The sequence below is a fragment of the Convolutriloba macropyga genome, chromosome 8, assembly GCF_964194025.1.
Source record: "Convolutriloba macropyga chromosome 8, txConMacr16.3, whole genome shotgun sequence".
Taxonomy (NCBI): Eukaryota; Metazoa; Xenacoelomorpha; order Acoela; family Convolutidae; genus Convolutriloba; species Convolutriloba macropyga.
In genome coordinates, this window is record NC_134475.1 from 10773767 (window position 1) to 10786851 (window position 13085).

At 37.0% G+C, this 13085-nt stretch overlaps 1 protein-coding gene across 1 annotated transcript; it reads right to left on the minus strand.

Annotated features, from left to right (window-relative positions):
* Positions 1–932: 932 nt before the first annotated feature.
* LOC142344943 (uncharacterized) lies at positions 933–2488 on the minus strand. The gene is made up of 2 exons (XM_075397028.1): positions 1751–2488; positions 933–1043 (listed from the first exon to the last, which is right to left on the minus strand). The coding sequence occupies exons 1-2, from the start codon at positions 2486–2488 to the stop codon at positions 933–935; spliced, it is 849 nt and encodes a 282-aa protein (XP_075253143.1).
* Positions 2489–13085: the final 10597 nt, after the last annotated feature.

Sequence of the window (13085 nt, forward strand, 5' to 3'; positions counted from 1 at the left end):
ACAAGGTCAAAGATAAATATAAGTCCATTGTCCGAGAGGGCGCCTTCGAGCGGGTGTAGTTTTGTGAGGTCATAAATGTCACCAGGTGACATATTTGTCACCATTCCTTAGAAGGGTTCCTGGGAATAGCATTCCTGAGAATAGGTTTGTGGACCTGACAGTTGATTTAATTAGTGAATTAAAGGACGAGGGTTCCCGAATCCCAGACAAGGACTCCATCTTCCATGATAATAATAAGGGGTCTCTTACTTTGACAAAATCGATTTGACAGTTGCACATTCTATTTTGAGTTTGACGAGGTGCAACAGATTTATGCAAAATCAGCAAAGTGCAGGGACAGTTTAAAGTTATCAAATTTCATCTTGGATCGGAGAAATCTGTATCATTCTTTTGGAATTGCATTGAGTCAACACTCAAAGAAATCAAAGATCACGTAATCTTCAAAAATCAGAAACAATTAACGGGAATACCTAAAAAGAGCGGTTCAAGAAACAAATGATTGTAGTCAGAAGTCAAATGCGTTCTCCTATGTTACAATAAACGAAAAGAAAACTGGCAAAAAAATGAGTCTGAAATGTTTATTTTCTAGAATCCCGTCTAGAAAAATGTAACCTCTCAAGAAAAATGTAACAAGTAGAACAAAAGTAGTTTAATAAAGCCAATATAGAGCGAGAGACAACTATAACGGTCTTTGTTGCCAAAAGGGTGAAACAAATCGTTTTCGAAAGCAAGTTCAGTCTACAGACTAAAAGCAAGCCTTGAAAACTTGCTTACACGAGAAAAGATGTCTCGAAAAATTCAGAAAAAATCAGAAGATGGGAGATAGCACTGACGGGATTCTATTTCAAATTGATCTATACACTCGGACAATAAAATATTTATACGGATGCCTCGAGTCGTCTGCATTTTGAGTACGCGGATGATAATTCAATCTACTTTGCTCTCAAAATTTTCCACTTTGCGCAATCTGATTCTGAAGTGAAAGGAACATTCAAAGATGCCATCGAAACAATAAAGAGTAGCATGAAGCTTTGGACAGATCTCTGAAGCCCAAAACGTATTTTACAAATAAAAACATAACAGGTCTAGGATAAAGAATACTGTTTCAACTGTGCCAGAAATAATTTGAGTACGACTAATTACAGACCGGGACTGTGTTAAGGATCAACGTGACGTTTTGGTGATCATGGATGAGGAATCAGGGGTAAAACCAGTTTAACCTACCAACCAGTAGCCAGTTGACCTGCTGAGAGAGAATTAATAATAGTAAACTGAATTCTTTCAGCCTTGAAGCTTTATCTGAGAATAACTCCAAAGCGCGTCATTTGGAACTTCTCTACAGAAAACTGGGCATGTTTTAAAACATATCTCTAGTCTAATCATTTGTTAAAAGAGCACGTCTAAGTTTCACGTTGTTGGACAAAAGAGTCAAGTTTTTGTTGCAATTTTGGCGGTTTTTGAATCATCTTGAAAGTTGCAATAACATTGGCAATATGCTGCAAGGGCACAAAGGGGGCATCAAGGAATTTCGGAGGCATCAATTGATTGAAGTCTTTTGTCAACTTCTTTGAAATTGGCTCTGAAACTGTAGGCTGAAATGTTGTCAATATGGTCAGTACATCAATTTGTGGGAAAGGGGTAACTCACGTTGCCTAAATCCGGAGCGAGAAAAATCGAGAAAAAACTACGCCGAAAAAACGCGTGCGAGACCGGAAACGGGGCGAACGAACGTACTGTAAGCCGTTTTTACCTTTACGACTCGTGTTTCTCCATCTCGTCCTGGCGTTGTCTCCATGACTCTTCCCAGTGGCCAAATGCCTCTTGGTGTTTGGTCTTTCAACACCCAAACAATGTCGTTCACTTTGAGAGGTCGATCGTTGCTGTTTGACCATTTCGACCGTCGGCTAAGCGTTGGCAGATACTCGTTCACCAAGCGTCGCCATATATGGTTCATCAGCTTCTGCGTGTTCTTCCATGTCTTCAAGCTTGCAGGTTGCTGGTCTCCAAATTGTCCTGGTGGCAAGCTATTGAATGGACGCTGGATAAGAAAGTGATTTGGAGTCAAAGTTTCCTCGTTGTCAGGCTGCTCAGCAACGTTAGTCAGTGGTCTGGAGTTGAGGATTGATTCTGTTTCCACCATAATTAATAGTAAAGTGTCAAAAGAGAGTCTTCTGGATCCTAGAATGAGGAGGAGCGTTCTTTTGGCGCTCTGGATCAAATGCTCCCAGACACCGCCAAAATGAGGGCCGTATGGGGGATTGAATTTCCACGTTGTATTGGCTACTGCTAAAGTTTTGTAGATTCTGTCATTGTCTAAGGCTTTAACAGTTTTCTTCAATTCTTCAGAAGCGCCAACGAAATTTTTCCCGTTGTCGCTGTAGAGAAGTTGGGGCTGGCATCGACGACTGCAAAATCCTCTGAAGGCATTGAGAAACGTATCTGTATTGAGGTCTGGACACGTTTCTAAGTGAACTGCTCGCGTCACCATGCATGTAAATATTAGACCATAAAATTTTTCTAAAATGCCTTTGGAATCTTCGATGTAGAAGGGTCCAAAGAAATCTACAGCAGAATTAGCAAAGGGGAACTGTGTTTTTGCTGTTGGAAAAAAAACCTAGGTAATGGCGCCATAATTGGTTGAATATTTTTCGTGTCAAAGCGTCGACATAAGAAACAATGAAACCGTACGCTTGCTAACGCTTTCCGAAGGCCAATCACATGGTAACGTTGTTGAATGAATGCTTCTGTTGGTTCTGTTGACTGGTGAATACATATTTGATGGGCATGTTCCAAGTACAAACGAACAATTTTGTCCTTGGCGTGCAAAATTATTGAACGTTTTTCCAAATCCAGTTGTGTTGGTGCATACTGCAATCGACCACAAGATCTGAGTAATCCGTCCTCATCCAACAGCGGATTTAAACATCGTATTTTGCACTTAGAATTTAGTTTGATTCCACGTTGTAAGGAATTAACGGTCGAATGGAAAAAAGTGTCCTGAGATAATTTCAGGAGATAATTTCTTGATAACTGAATGTCTTCAGTTTTGTATTGGTGATTGTTCGTTCCTATTTTCTTTGCACGATTAAATAGGTTGAAAACTGTTGCAACTGTCAGAAGAAGTTTGTTCCATGTTGAGAATTTACTCGAATCGACTATAGGTTTAATTGTCTTGGGACTTCTCGTGACTGCCGCACATGTTGTGCGTGGTTTGTTTATCTCATTCCAGGTCGACTCGCTTTGAAATTGTGAATAGTTCTTGGTATTCGGATTTCAAGCATAGCAAAGTAGCTGTTTAGAACTTACTGGAGGTCATGGTGTAGTTCATGTGGTATCAAATCATCCCATTTTCTTCCAAGTTTCCAAATCTGCTGCAAAACCATTTTGATTCTAATTGTCAGGGGAGACAACAGACCGAAGGGATCGAAGATTGAAGATACCAAACTGAATATTTTCCTTTGTGTGTACACTGTTGCATCTTTACGAAATTGTTGTAGGGGAAACATGACAAAATCGTCAGTTGTTACGTTCCATTTTTGACCAAGGACTGTTATGATCTCTTTTGTTTCGTCTTTGTCGTCGGAAGAGATTTCAGCGAGTACATCTGGTTCGTTCGAAACAAATTTTGTCAACCTGAAGCCACAATTTTTCAGGCATCTTGTTGTCTGTGATATGACTTCTTTGGCTTCTGAAATTGTTGGCAGGGACTGGATGTAGTCATCCATATAAAAGTGGTGTTTAATAGCGTCCAAGGCTGCTGGAACTTCACTTTTGTTGTCTTCTGCACATTTATTGAGCACATAAATTGCGCAAAATGGTGAACGTGTTGCGCCAAAGTTTAATCTAGTGAATTGGAATTGTCGAATGGAGTTGTCTATCATCCAAAGGAAACAAACAGCAGACTGGTCTTCTTGTCTCACGGCAATCTGCATAAACATTCCTTCGATGTCTGACAAAACAGCAACCGGGTGTTCTCTGAATCTCAACAGCACTCCAACTAATTATTTAGCAAATCAGGACCAGTTAGAAGATGAGTTAGAGTTCAGTGATTCACCGCGGAATTTTGATGCTGCGTTGGCAACTCTTCTCACTTTTCCGGGTCTGTTTGGATTAGTGACTGGATGATGAGGTAAGTACCATGTTGACTCTGGGGGTGGTGCTTGCATTTCGACTGGTTTGACAAAATTTTTATCCAAGTCTGTTTGGAGTGTCTGGTTGTACTTCTGATTGAGACCGGGATTGTTTTGTAGTCGTTTTTGTAGACTTTTTAGTTGACTGACTGCTGAGAAATAGTTATTCTGGAGTTTCTTTACAGGTTTCCAAGGAAGGCCAATCTGATATCTTTCACCGTTGTGAGAGATTGAGTTTTCCATTGTTTGCACTGCTAATTGGTCTAGTGAGCTGTCTTCATTCTGTTCGGGTAATGTACCTTCAGCTTCTACTTTCCAGAATCTTTGAACCAATTCGTCCAATGGTTCTTCTTTAATGTCTTTCCGGCAGACATGGTAAATGAATGGTTGGCGAGGGGGCTTGTTTGCGTTCATTGTTTTAGGAGATAGCTCGTACTCTCCAGCGAGAGTCCAACCAAGCTTTGTTTTTACGCCGAATGGACGCTTTTTGCTACTTTGGGTTACGTTGACTGGATATGTGAAGGCAAACGTATTGACACCAAGAAGGGCGCCTATTGCACCGTTGGCTATGTCAGGGAAAAAAATGTGACTAAGTTCCTTGAAGGTGTCGCATAATTGATTGATTTCAAGAACGCTGGCGGGTGATACATTGAGATATGGCGTGCTATAGGCTCTTGCAATGCTGAAGTGTTGATTGATTTTGTCATAAGGCGTTACTGTCACTGTTTCACTAATTTTGGACAGTGGCATTTTATGTTCAGTGTTTAGGTAATGCAGAGTTGTTGATGCTTGTTTTTCGCAGGGAAGCTCAAGAAAACTAGTAACTTTATCTAGCAGGAAGGTGAACTGGCTTCCGGGGTCAATCAAGGCGTAGGTATCAAACACTTTACTTCCGTTTACAAATGAAACTGGTATTATTTGTAGTTGTTCATACCATTCAGGAGGAGGAATTGTATTTCGGTTGATACTGAAGTTTTGTGTCGGATTCGAAGCATTCAAGCGGGCGCGTTGAATATTTTGTTGCTGTGATTGTCTTTTACCAGAAAACGATTGACCGTATCTTGTCTGCTGGCTGTTTGTACTGCTGACAGTGTCAGTACTTTTGTTTTGATTTTGTGTTGAAAGGATGGCTGTGTTTGAGGGTTTGCTAGATTTTGTGTCGGCTGATTGGGATTGCTTGTTGAGAAGGCAGCGGTGGGCCGCTTAACTTGTTTCGAAGGATCATGCAAAGTTGTGTGGTGAAATCCTTTACATGTTTGGCATCGTTTTGTGGACGGACATGGCTGCTTAAAATGTTTGTTGCTTAAACAGTTGGAGCAAAGACTGTTTTTGCTCACAATGTCATACCTTTGGTCTGGCGCACGTTTCTGGTTTTCAGGGCATGTTGCGGGCATGTGACTTCCTCTGCATTTCTCGCAAGACTTGTTTGACTGATCAGCATCTTTACGCAGAGGAAATGGTGGTTGACCATGCTGGTTTTCAGGGCGACTTGAGTGCAATGAATTCGGTTTCCAATTGTTTTGTGAATTATTAGAAAATTGATTCCTATTGCTGTTCCTATTATCATTGTTGTTGTTAATTCTGTTAATGCTATTATTGTTTTGACCGAAAGTGTTCCAATTATTAAACGGCTTATGAACATTTTCTCTGTTGATTTTGGTCGTATACTTGGGCCTATACTTCAAGCCACTTCTGAAAATCAGAGACGGTTGGTTAATTTCCAATTGATGTTATTGTATACTCTGTCCATTTTATCAGAATATTATGTGGAATTTTTTTTTTGCCTTTTTCATCAATTTCATTGAAGCCAAAATATTCAAAAGCTTGCACTAATCGTTTGAGAAAAGAAGCAAAAGATACGAAACTCTGTTTGTTGTAGTCATTGTTCGGACGCCAGGCTTCCAGTTGATTGATGAAAGCATTCACAACAATTCTCCAAAGTGATCCATGAGCTCTTTCAAAGCAATCGCGTAGTAAGCTGGGTCACACGAGTAGACTTGAATTTTTTCTTTGGCTTTTCCTACGACCGAGTTCTGTAAGTATGTTATACGGTGTGTATCCTTAAGGCTAGTAATATTGTGAACTAGGTTGAAAAAATTGTTTATCCACTCATGGTATTTCAGTGGGTTACCATTGAAATTTGATATTGCTATTGGTGGAAATTTAATGGAATTTTTGTTTGTGGTTTGTAAATTTAAACTATTTTCAAACGGGATTTTTTCTGTTTGTATTTCAGTTCGTGTCTGAAACAGTTGCTTTCCAGAAAAAAACCAATTTAGAATTTGTTTCGAATTTCCCGAAATGTTTGGTTGGCTAATATGTTGAGTAAAGGGGGGAAGAATGGCGGTTTGGTAGTTTGTAAAGGGATTTTCCGGAGTAAGCGGACAATTAGGTGGCTGAGATGATGTACAGCAAACAAGGTTGGTACCCTGGTTGTTGAGTGTTGTATTGTAGGGGAAAACAATTCCATCATTTGGTTCTTCCGTTCGATTTCCATTGCTAAAATGAACTCCAGTTGGGTAAAGTGGGTTCTGAAATTGCTGGTAAACGTTTGTTTGCGCTACTGTTGGTAACGACATTGCTGACGCCAATTTTGCGCTGTTCTGGTTTTGATTATTGGAACAGATGAAAATTGAGCGCTTGAAACAGTTTGAGCAGTTGCACTTTGATTGTTGTCAAAATGTAGGGGATTGTCTTCGTAACAATATGGATTTGGCGTGGTCTCATTTGTCACTCTATTTGTTCTTTTTTTCTGTATGAAATTGACGCTGAAGCATTTGCTCATTCAAATTGCATGAACTTGATGTTTGATATGTATTGGTTTTGTTAACTGAGCAGTTATGTCGAAGTGAGATTTGTAAATCTAATGCAAGACGTTGTATGCTTTGATCTTCTCTTTTGTTATTTATGGGAACAGAAGACTTTTCTTTTGGTCTAACTGTGACATTTGCTGGTTGATTCATTGGAGTTTCGGGCAATGTGATCAACTTTGAACTAAAGAACTGGTTCAATTCTCCAATTGATGAGTGAATTAATTCCGGCTGGTTATCAATAGATTCAACAGGAAATAAGACTGCAGTTTGATTCATTGGACTGGAGGGTTGTTGAATTGAAGCAAACTAGTTGAAAGTGTTGTCTTGCTCTCTGAGAACAACTTTGTGTTCTGGGGATTGAGGATTACTCAAGACAAATCTGTCCTGAATGTTTGCTCTGGATAATAGGGTTGATGCTGGTGTTGGGGCTGCTAACAACGACATTGATTGATTTATGTGCTCAACCGTCGTAAAATTATTTACTGATTCTTCATTCAATTTTCTAGTATCCTGCGCAAATTGTCTGTTGCTCTGAAAAAATTTGGAGAGAAGGTTGGGTTTATTTTCTCCTTGCGGAAGGTAAAACAATGGTTTCGCCGGTCTTGGGGGCACTGGAGGGGAGACATCGCTGGCAGGGTTCTTTACTGTCATGTTGTTTTGCTCTGAGTTTTGGGAAACCGGTGTCAATTTATGCAACTCGAGCTGTCTTTTTGAGGACTGTGAGACGCAGCCGATGTCATCGCGCACTCGAGTTGATGATTGACTCAATTGACCATCATCGTCGAGACTGTTGACTTCTAGTTCCAATTTTTCTAGACGAGAGATCAAGTTCGATTGACGTTTCATGACTGAGTTTATGCTACTAGAGCTTACTTTTTCCATGATGATGCTGTCAAGGTTTGTCTTCAGCTCTTCAACGCTTTCCATGATTTTGTTGATCAACAAAGAAAGAGTGCGGAAGCTTTTTCTCTGCTCAACGGATGTCTGTAAGAGATCAAGCTAATTTTTCTTGTTGAGCTCAGTCATTTTGAACTTGTTCAATGCGTATTGCAACTTCTGGTTGTTTTCTTTTGTCATCTTGATGAACCGGCTGTAGTCAACTCGTAATGGTTCTGTCGTATGTAAAGTAAAGTTAAAATTGCCTCAAAATTTACTGAGCGACGACTTTTTTGGTAAATTAAAAAACCTCTTAAGTTTATGTAGACTAATCAGCCTAGCTCTTTTCGTTCAAAAGTAGCGACGCAACTTTTCACAAAAACAGGAATCCTAAAGGTGTTTTTTTGGTGCTAAATCTAGCTAAAAATTTGCTTAAAAAAAGGCAAAACTAAGCGTTCGCGCGTGTGTACCGTTGTTTTGTTGAACAGGACCAAATAATTGCTTTCAATTTTTTTACATATATGACTTAGAAAAAATTCTCCTGTAAGTTTTAGTTCTCCTTTTATCACAATCAAGGTACCAGAAAAAATTTTATTGAAGTGTCTTCTTTTTTTGTGTGTGGAGTTTTAGGAACAAATAAAACCTAAAACCAAACAAACTAAATCTATATTGATACTTCTTCAAAATAAGTTAAATTTTTTTTAGAAGTTAACATGCGGTGCGACCAGGCAACGTCAGCTACAGACATACAGAGAAAACTGGTAGCTTAAAAGCTTGGTCTACGTTGAAGCTCTTTTCCAAGAAATTCAGTTTTGCGATTCTTATGAAGTTAAGGACAACTGCTACCATTAAACTGCTTGTATTTGTTTCTGGATATTATCTGCCACCTATGAATAGCTCATCTTTACTTTGGTGACTACTGCGACCCAACGAAAACACACTCCTCTTCAGTTGGTGACTACTGAGACCAAAGGGGGAAAAAGGACTTCTTTCGGCAACTTCTGAGACCGCGGACAAAAAAAGAAGAGACGTTTGAGTTTTCCAACTTAAAGGGACTACATGCGTGAATGAATTTGAGTGGGGAATTATTCGAGAGCTTTTGATTTACTTCTTTTTGAGAAAAAAGGAGAATAGATCTTATCTTCTCTTTTTATTTCTCTTGAGAAGGTATTTTCAGTGTATACTACTCAATTAACTAGATGCGCGGCTAGTAGTATGCAAACTGAAAACAAAATAAGTACAAATGTCGGGTTTTCTTGGGAAAGCATACTACCCCATTCACTCGGCTCGCGGCTAGTAGTATGCAATTAAGATCAAAGAAAACACAAACCCTCTTTGTAGTTTTTTTTGTCAGAAGCTTTTCAGTAATTTTTTGTCTGTTTTTTTTTCGGTTTTGCAGAATGGTTATATAGTTATTCAGCTTGTTTTGTAATGAACTGCGGAGGTATATAAAATAACTCTATTTTTGAAAATTGATTGATTTTTTCTTTAATAAGAAAAAAAAACGTTAGAAAAAACGTTTTTCGATTTTATATAACAGAGAAAAAATTTTGCCACTTTTCTGTTGCTTCTTTGCAGTTTTGCAAGGGATGAAATAAAATTTCAGATTGTTTTCAAACAAACAGAAGGAGCTATTTTGAACGCTTTCTTGTTATCTACTGAAAACTTCCAATAAACAATAGAAAAATGTTTTTTGAGTTTTTTAAGTAAAAGAAGCAAATTTGCAAATTTCAAGTTGCCTCTTTATAAGTTTGTATATTCAATTAACTGATTTTGAAGTTTGTTTTTCAACAAAAGCAGGGGGCTTATCAAAGGGTTTCAGTAGAACTATTAAATCTTTTATTCAAAACGTTAGGAAAACGTTTTTTGAATTTTTTGATTCAAAGAAGCAATTTTTGTCAAAATTGAGTTGCTTCTTTACAAAAATGCGAAATCGATAAACTGATTTTGAAGCTTTTTTCCAACAAAAACAGGGGCGCTAATCAATGGGTTTTTTGGATTTATTAAAAGGTTTTCCCTAAAACATTAGAAAAAAATGTTTTTTGAGTTTTTTAAGTAGAAGAAGCAAATTTGCAAATTTCAATTTGCCTCTTTATATGTTTGTATATTCAATCAACTGATTTTGAAGCTTGTTTTCCAACAAAAGCAGGGGCTAATCAAAGGGTTTCAGTGAAACTATTAAATGTTTTATTCAAGACGTTAGGAAAACGTTTTTTGAATTTTTTGATTCAAAGAAACAATTTTTGTCAAAATTGAGTTGCTTCCTTACAAAATTGCGAAATCGATAAACTGATTTTGAAGCTTTTTTCCAACAAACCCAGGGGCGCTAATCAATGGGTTTTTTGGATTTATTAAGAGGTTTTCCCTAAAACGTTAGAAAAACGTTTTTCGATTTTTTGTAGTCAAGGAAGCAAATTTTGCCAAAATTGAGTCGCTTCTTTACAAAATTGCAAAATCGATAAATTGATTTTGAAGCTTCTTTTCCAACGAACCCAGGGGGCTAATCAATGGGTTTTTGGATTTAATAAAAAGTTTTCATTAAAACGTTAGAAAAAATGTTTTTTGATTTTGGACGCTCAAAAAAGCACTTTTGCGACTTTCTCATTTTTTGAGCAAAAATTTTACATTAGGTGTTCAACCAATATAAAGTTGATTTTAAGTCCAACTGAAGTGTTCTATTAAAATAAAAATTTTACTTTCATGTAGATTTTTTGCGACAAATTGAGAAAATTGTTTTTGAGTTTTTCCGATGCAAAAAACGCTATGTCGTTTTTTCGGGCAATTTGTGTTTTTTTTTTCGTTAATTGCTGACTTGTAGTTATTCACGGCTATTTATTTCATAAACCATCTACCAAAAGCTCGTTGGGGAACAATTTTTGTGTGTTTGAGATTTTTTATTGCAAAAAATCACGTTTTTTTTGGATACGTCTAACCGGGGAAAGTTCTTCTATGGTGAAGTCTGGAACCTCGGGCGATCATCTCTTGGTGACGTCTGTAACCAAAAAATGTCAGGCCTTCTTGGTCGGGTGACGTCTGAAAACCCTTGAAAAAAAACTCTTTGTCTTTGGTTGGCTCGTCTGTAATAAGAAACTCTTCCTCTGTCGTAGTCTTGGATATTAAAAGAACATTGTTAATTTCCTCTGGTACACATAAGTATAAAAAGCAAATGGTAAAAGAAGCAATGTAAAGTTAAGAATATAACATTATGTAAAATTATAAAATCATTAAATTACTTAACTAAAAATTTGACCTTACATTATTAAAAAATGGCCTAAAATGCGAACATAAAATGTTCTCACAATTTTATATGTACATCGTGAAGATTAAAAATTAAAATTAATATCTAATGCTCTCAATATCATCTTTAATATCAGTTACTTTTGGGTCCTTCAAAAGTTCTTTCCAAAAATATTCTTTCAGTTGTTTTTTTAAGGAAGCTTTCGATGTTGTTTTCAGTCTAATATTAGAAGGCAGACTATTATAAATTGGAATGGCTTGTGCAATAAAAGAATCAGTTAAAAACTTATTGTTCTTTCTTATATCGAAAGTTACTTTTTTTGACCTGTCATGTTGTTTTATTCTCATGGTAGAGAGAGGTTCAATTTTATACGCTGGAAGATCGTTGCTGAGTAAGCGAATAAAATATTTTGAGCAACGATATTTCAAGAGAAAAGAAACTGGTAGTATTTTGTTGCGAAGTTTGAGATCTGTAGACCGATCGTATTTTCTCCTATTAAAAATGGATTTTATTCCCCAATTCAATTGTTTTTCTAAAGTTGTGAGTAATGACTTTTGCAACCCTATCAGAATTAGAGCGGAATAATGTAGATGACTTATTACTATTGCATTAAGTAATAAGACTTTCGTTTTCTGTGGTAAACTTTTACTTAGTGTATTCAAAACTTTTATTCCACAAGCCATTCTCTGAAGAATCTTTTTCACTTCTCCATCAAATTTTAGTTTGCTGTCTATAATTACGCCAAGATACTTCACACTATTTGATTCTGCTATTCTTTCATTGTCAACATTCAGAACAGTATTTGTTAACCTCTTCCTGGTGCTGAACACAATATATTCTGTTTTTTGTTTGTTCACTACTAACTGGACTTTGCAAAAAAATCAATAATTTTTGAGATGTTATGTTCAAGTTTTGTTTTTGCCGATATTTCATCAGTGTCGGATGTAAAAAGAAAAGTGTCGTCTGCGTACTGTACAACCGTGCAATCCTCTTCAACAATCTTTGCTAAATCGTTGACGTAAATGTTAAAAAATAGAGGTCCCAAAATAGTACCTTGTGGTACTCCTCTCTTCAAATTTATCCAGTCCGATTCAATTCCATTCAGAACAACTCTTTGCGTTCTTTTACTCAAATAATTCTCTACTAAATTGGTAGCATGTTCGTCGAAACCTATATTTTCTAGTCTCCGTAACAGTATTTTGTGGTTTATAGAATCAAAAGCCTTTGAAAGATCTAAAAACGCCCCTGTAACATTTTTTTCTTGTTGAGTTCTAATCTTATTTGTTCTGTCGATTTCAGGATAGCATCAATTGTTGAAATTTGTTTTCTATAACCAAATTGACTAGCCGACAATAATTGCTCTCTTTCGAGGAAACTTGTGATTTGTGAACTGAACGCCTTTTCAAAAATTTTTGACAAAGCAGAAGTGACAGAAATAGGTCTATAATTGAGTGGGTCTTCGGGATTCCCTTTTTTGAAGAGTGGAGTTACACAAGCTTTTTTAAGATCTTCTGGAAATTTTCCTTCTGTAATGAATTGATTAATGAGATAACATAGTGGTTCCGCTAGCGCTGCTTTAGCATCTTTTATTGCCCAAGCTGGTATTTTTGAAGGACCGACTGGTTTACTTATATTCAAAGAATCTATGAGCACATTTGTTTCCTTGGTTGTTATATATCGGAAATTGAAACACTTTCTCGGAGCAGTTTTAGGAGGAATGTTGTTTGTTTGTTGCAAGCCAATAAACTCTCCCAGAGTCGAAAATTTGTAATTTAGAAGATTTGCGATTTCCATGGGCTTTGTTATCTTATCACCAAAACTGTTTAATAAAGATTGAATTCTTGCTTGAGTCTTTTCTTTATTACGAAGATCTTGAATGAATTTCCATCTGGCTTTTTCACTGTTTAACTCCATAAAACTTGAAAGAAGTTGTTTTTCTTTTTGACGGATTAAATCATTTTTAGTTTCATCATCGCTAATTCTTGAAAACTGTCTTTTTGTTTCCTCACATAACCATTTTTCTTGAAG

Bases quoted from the DNA above. Each gene is read 5' to 3' on its own strand.
- LOC142344943 (XM_075397028.1), bottom strand. From the start codon at position 2,488: ATGGTGACGCGAGCAGTTCACTTAGAAACGTGTCCAGACCTCAATACA. The intron at 1,044-1,750 runs GTAAAAACGGCT...TTTGGGCTTCAG, and splicing joins GAGAAACACGAGTCGTAAAG to AGATCTGTCCAAAGCTTCAT.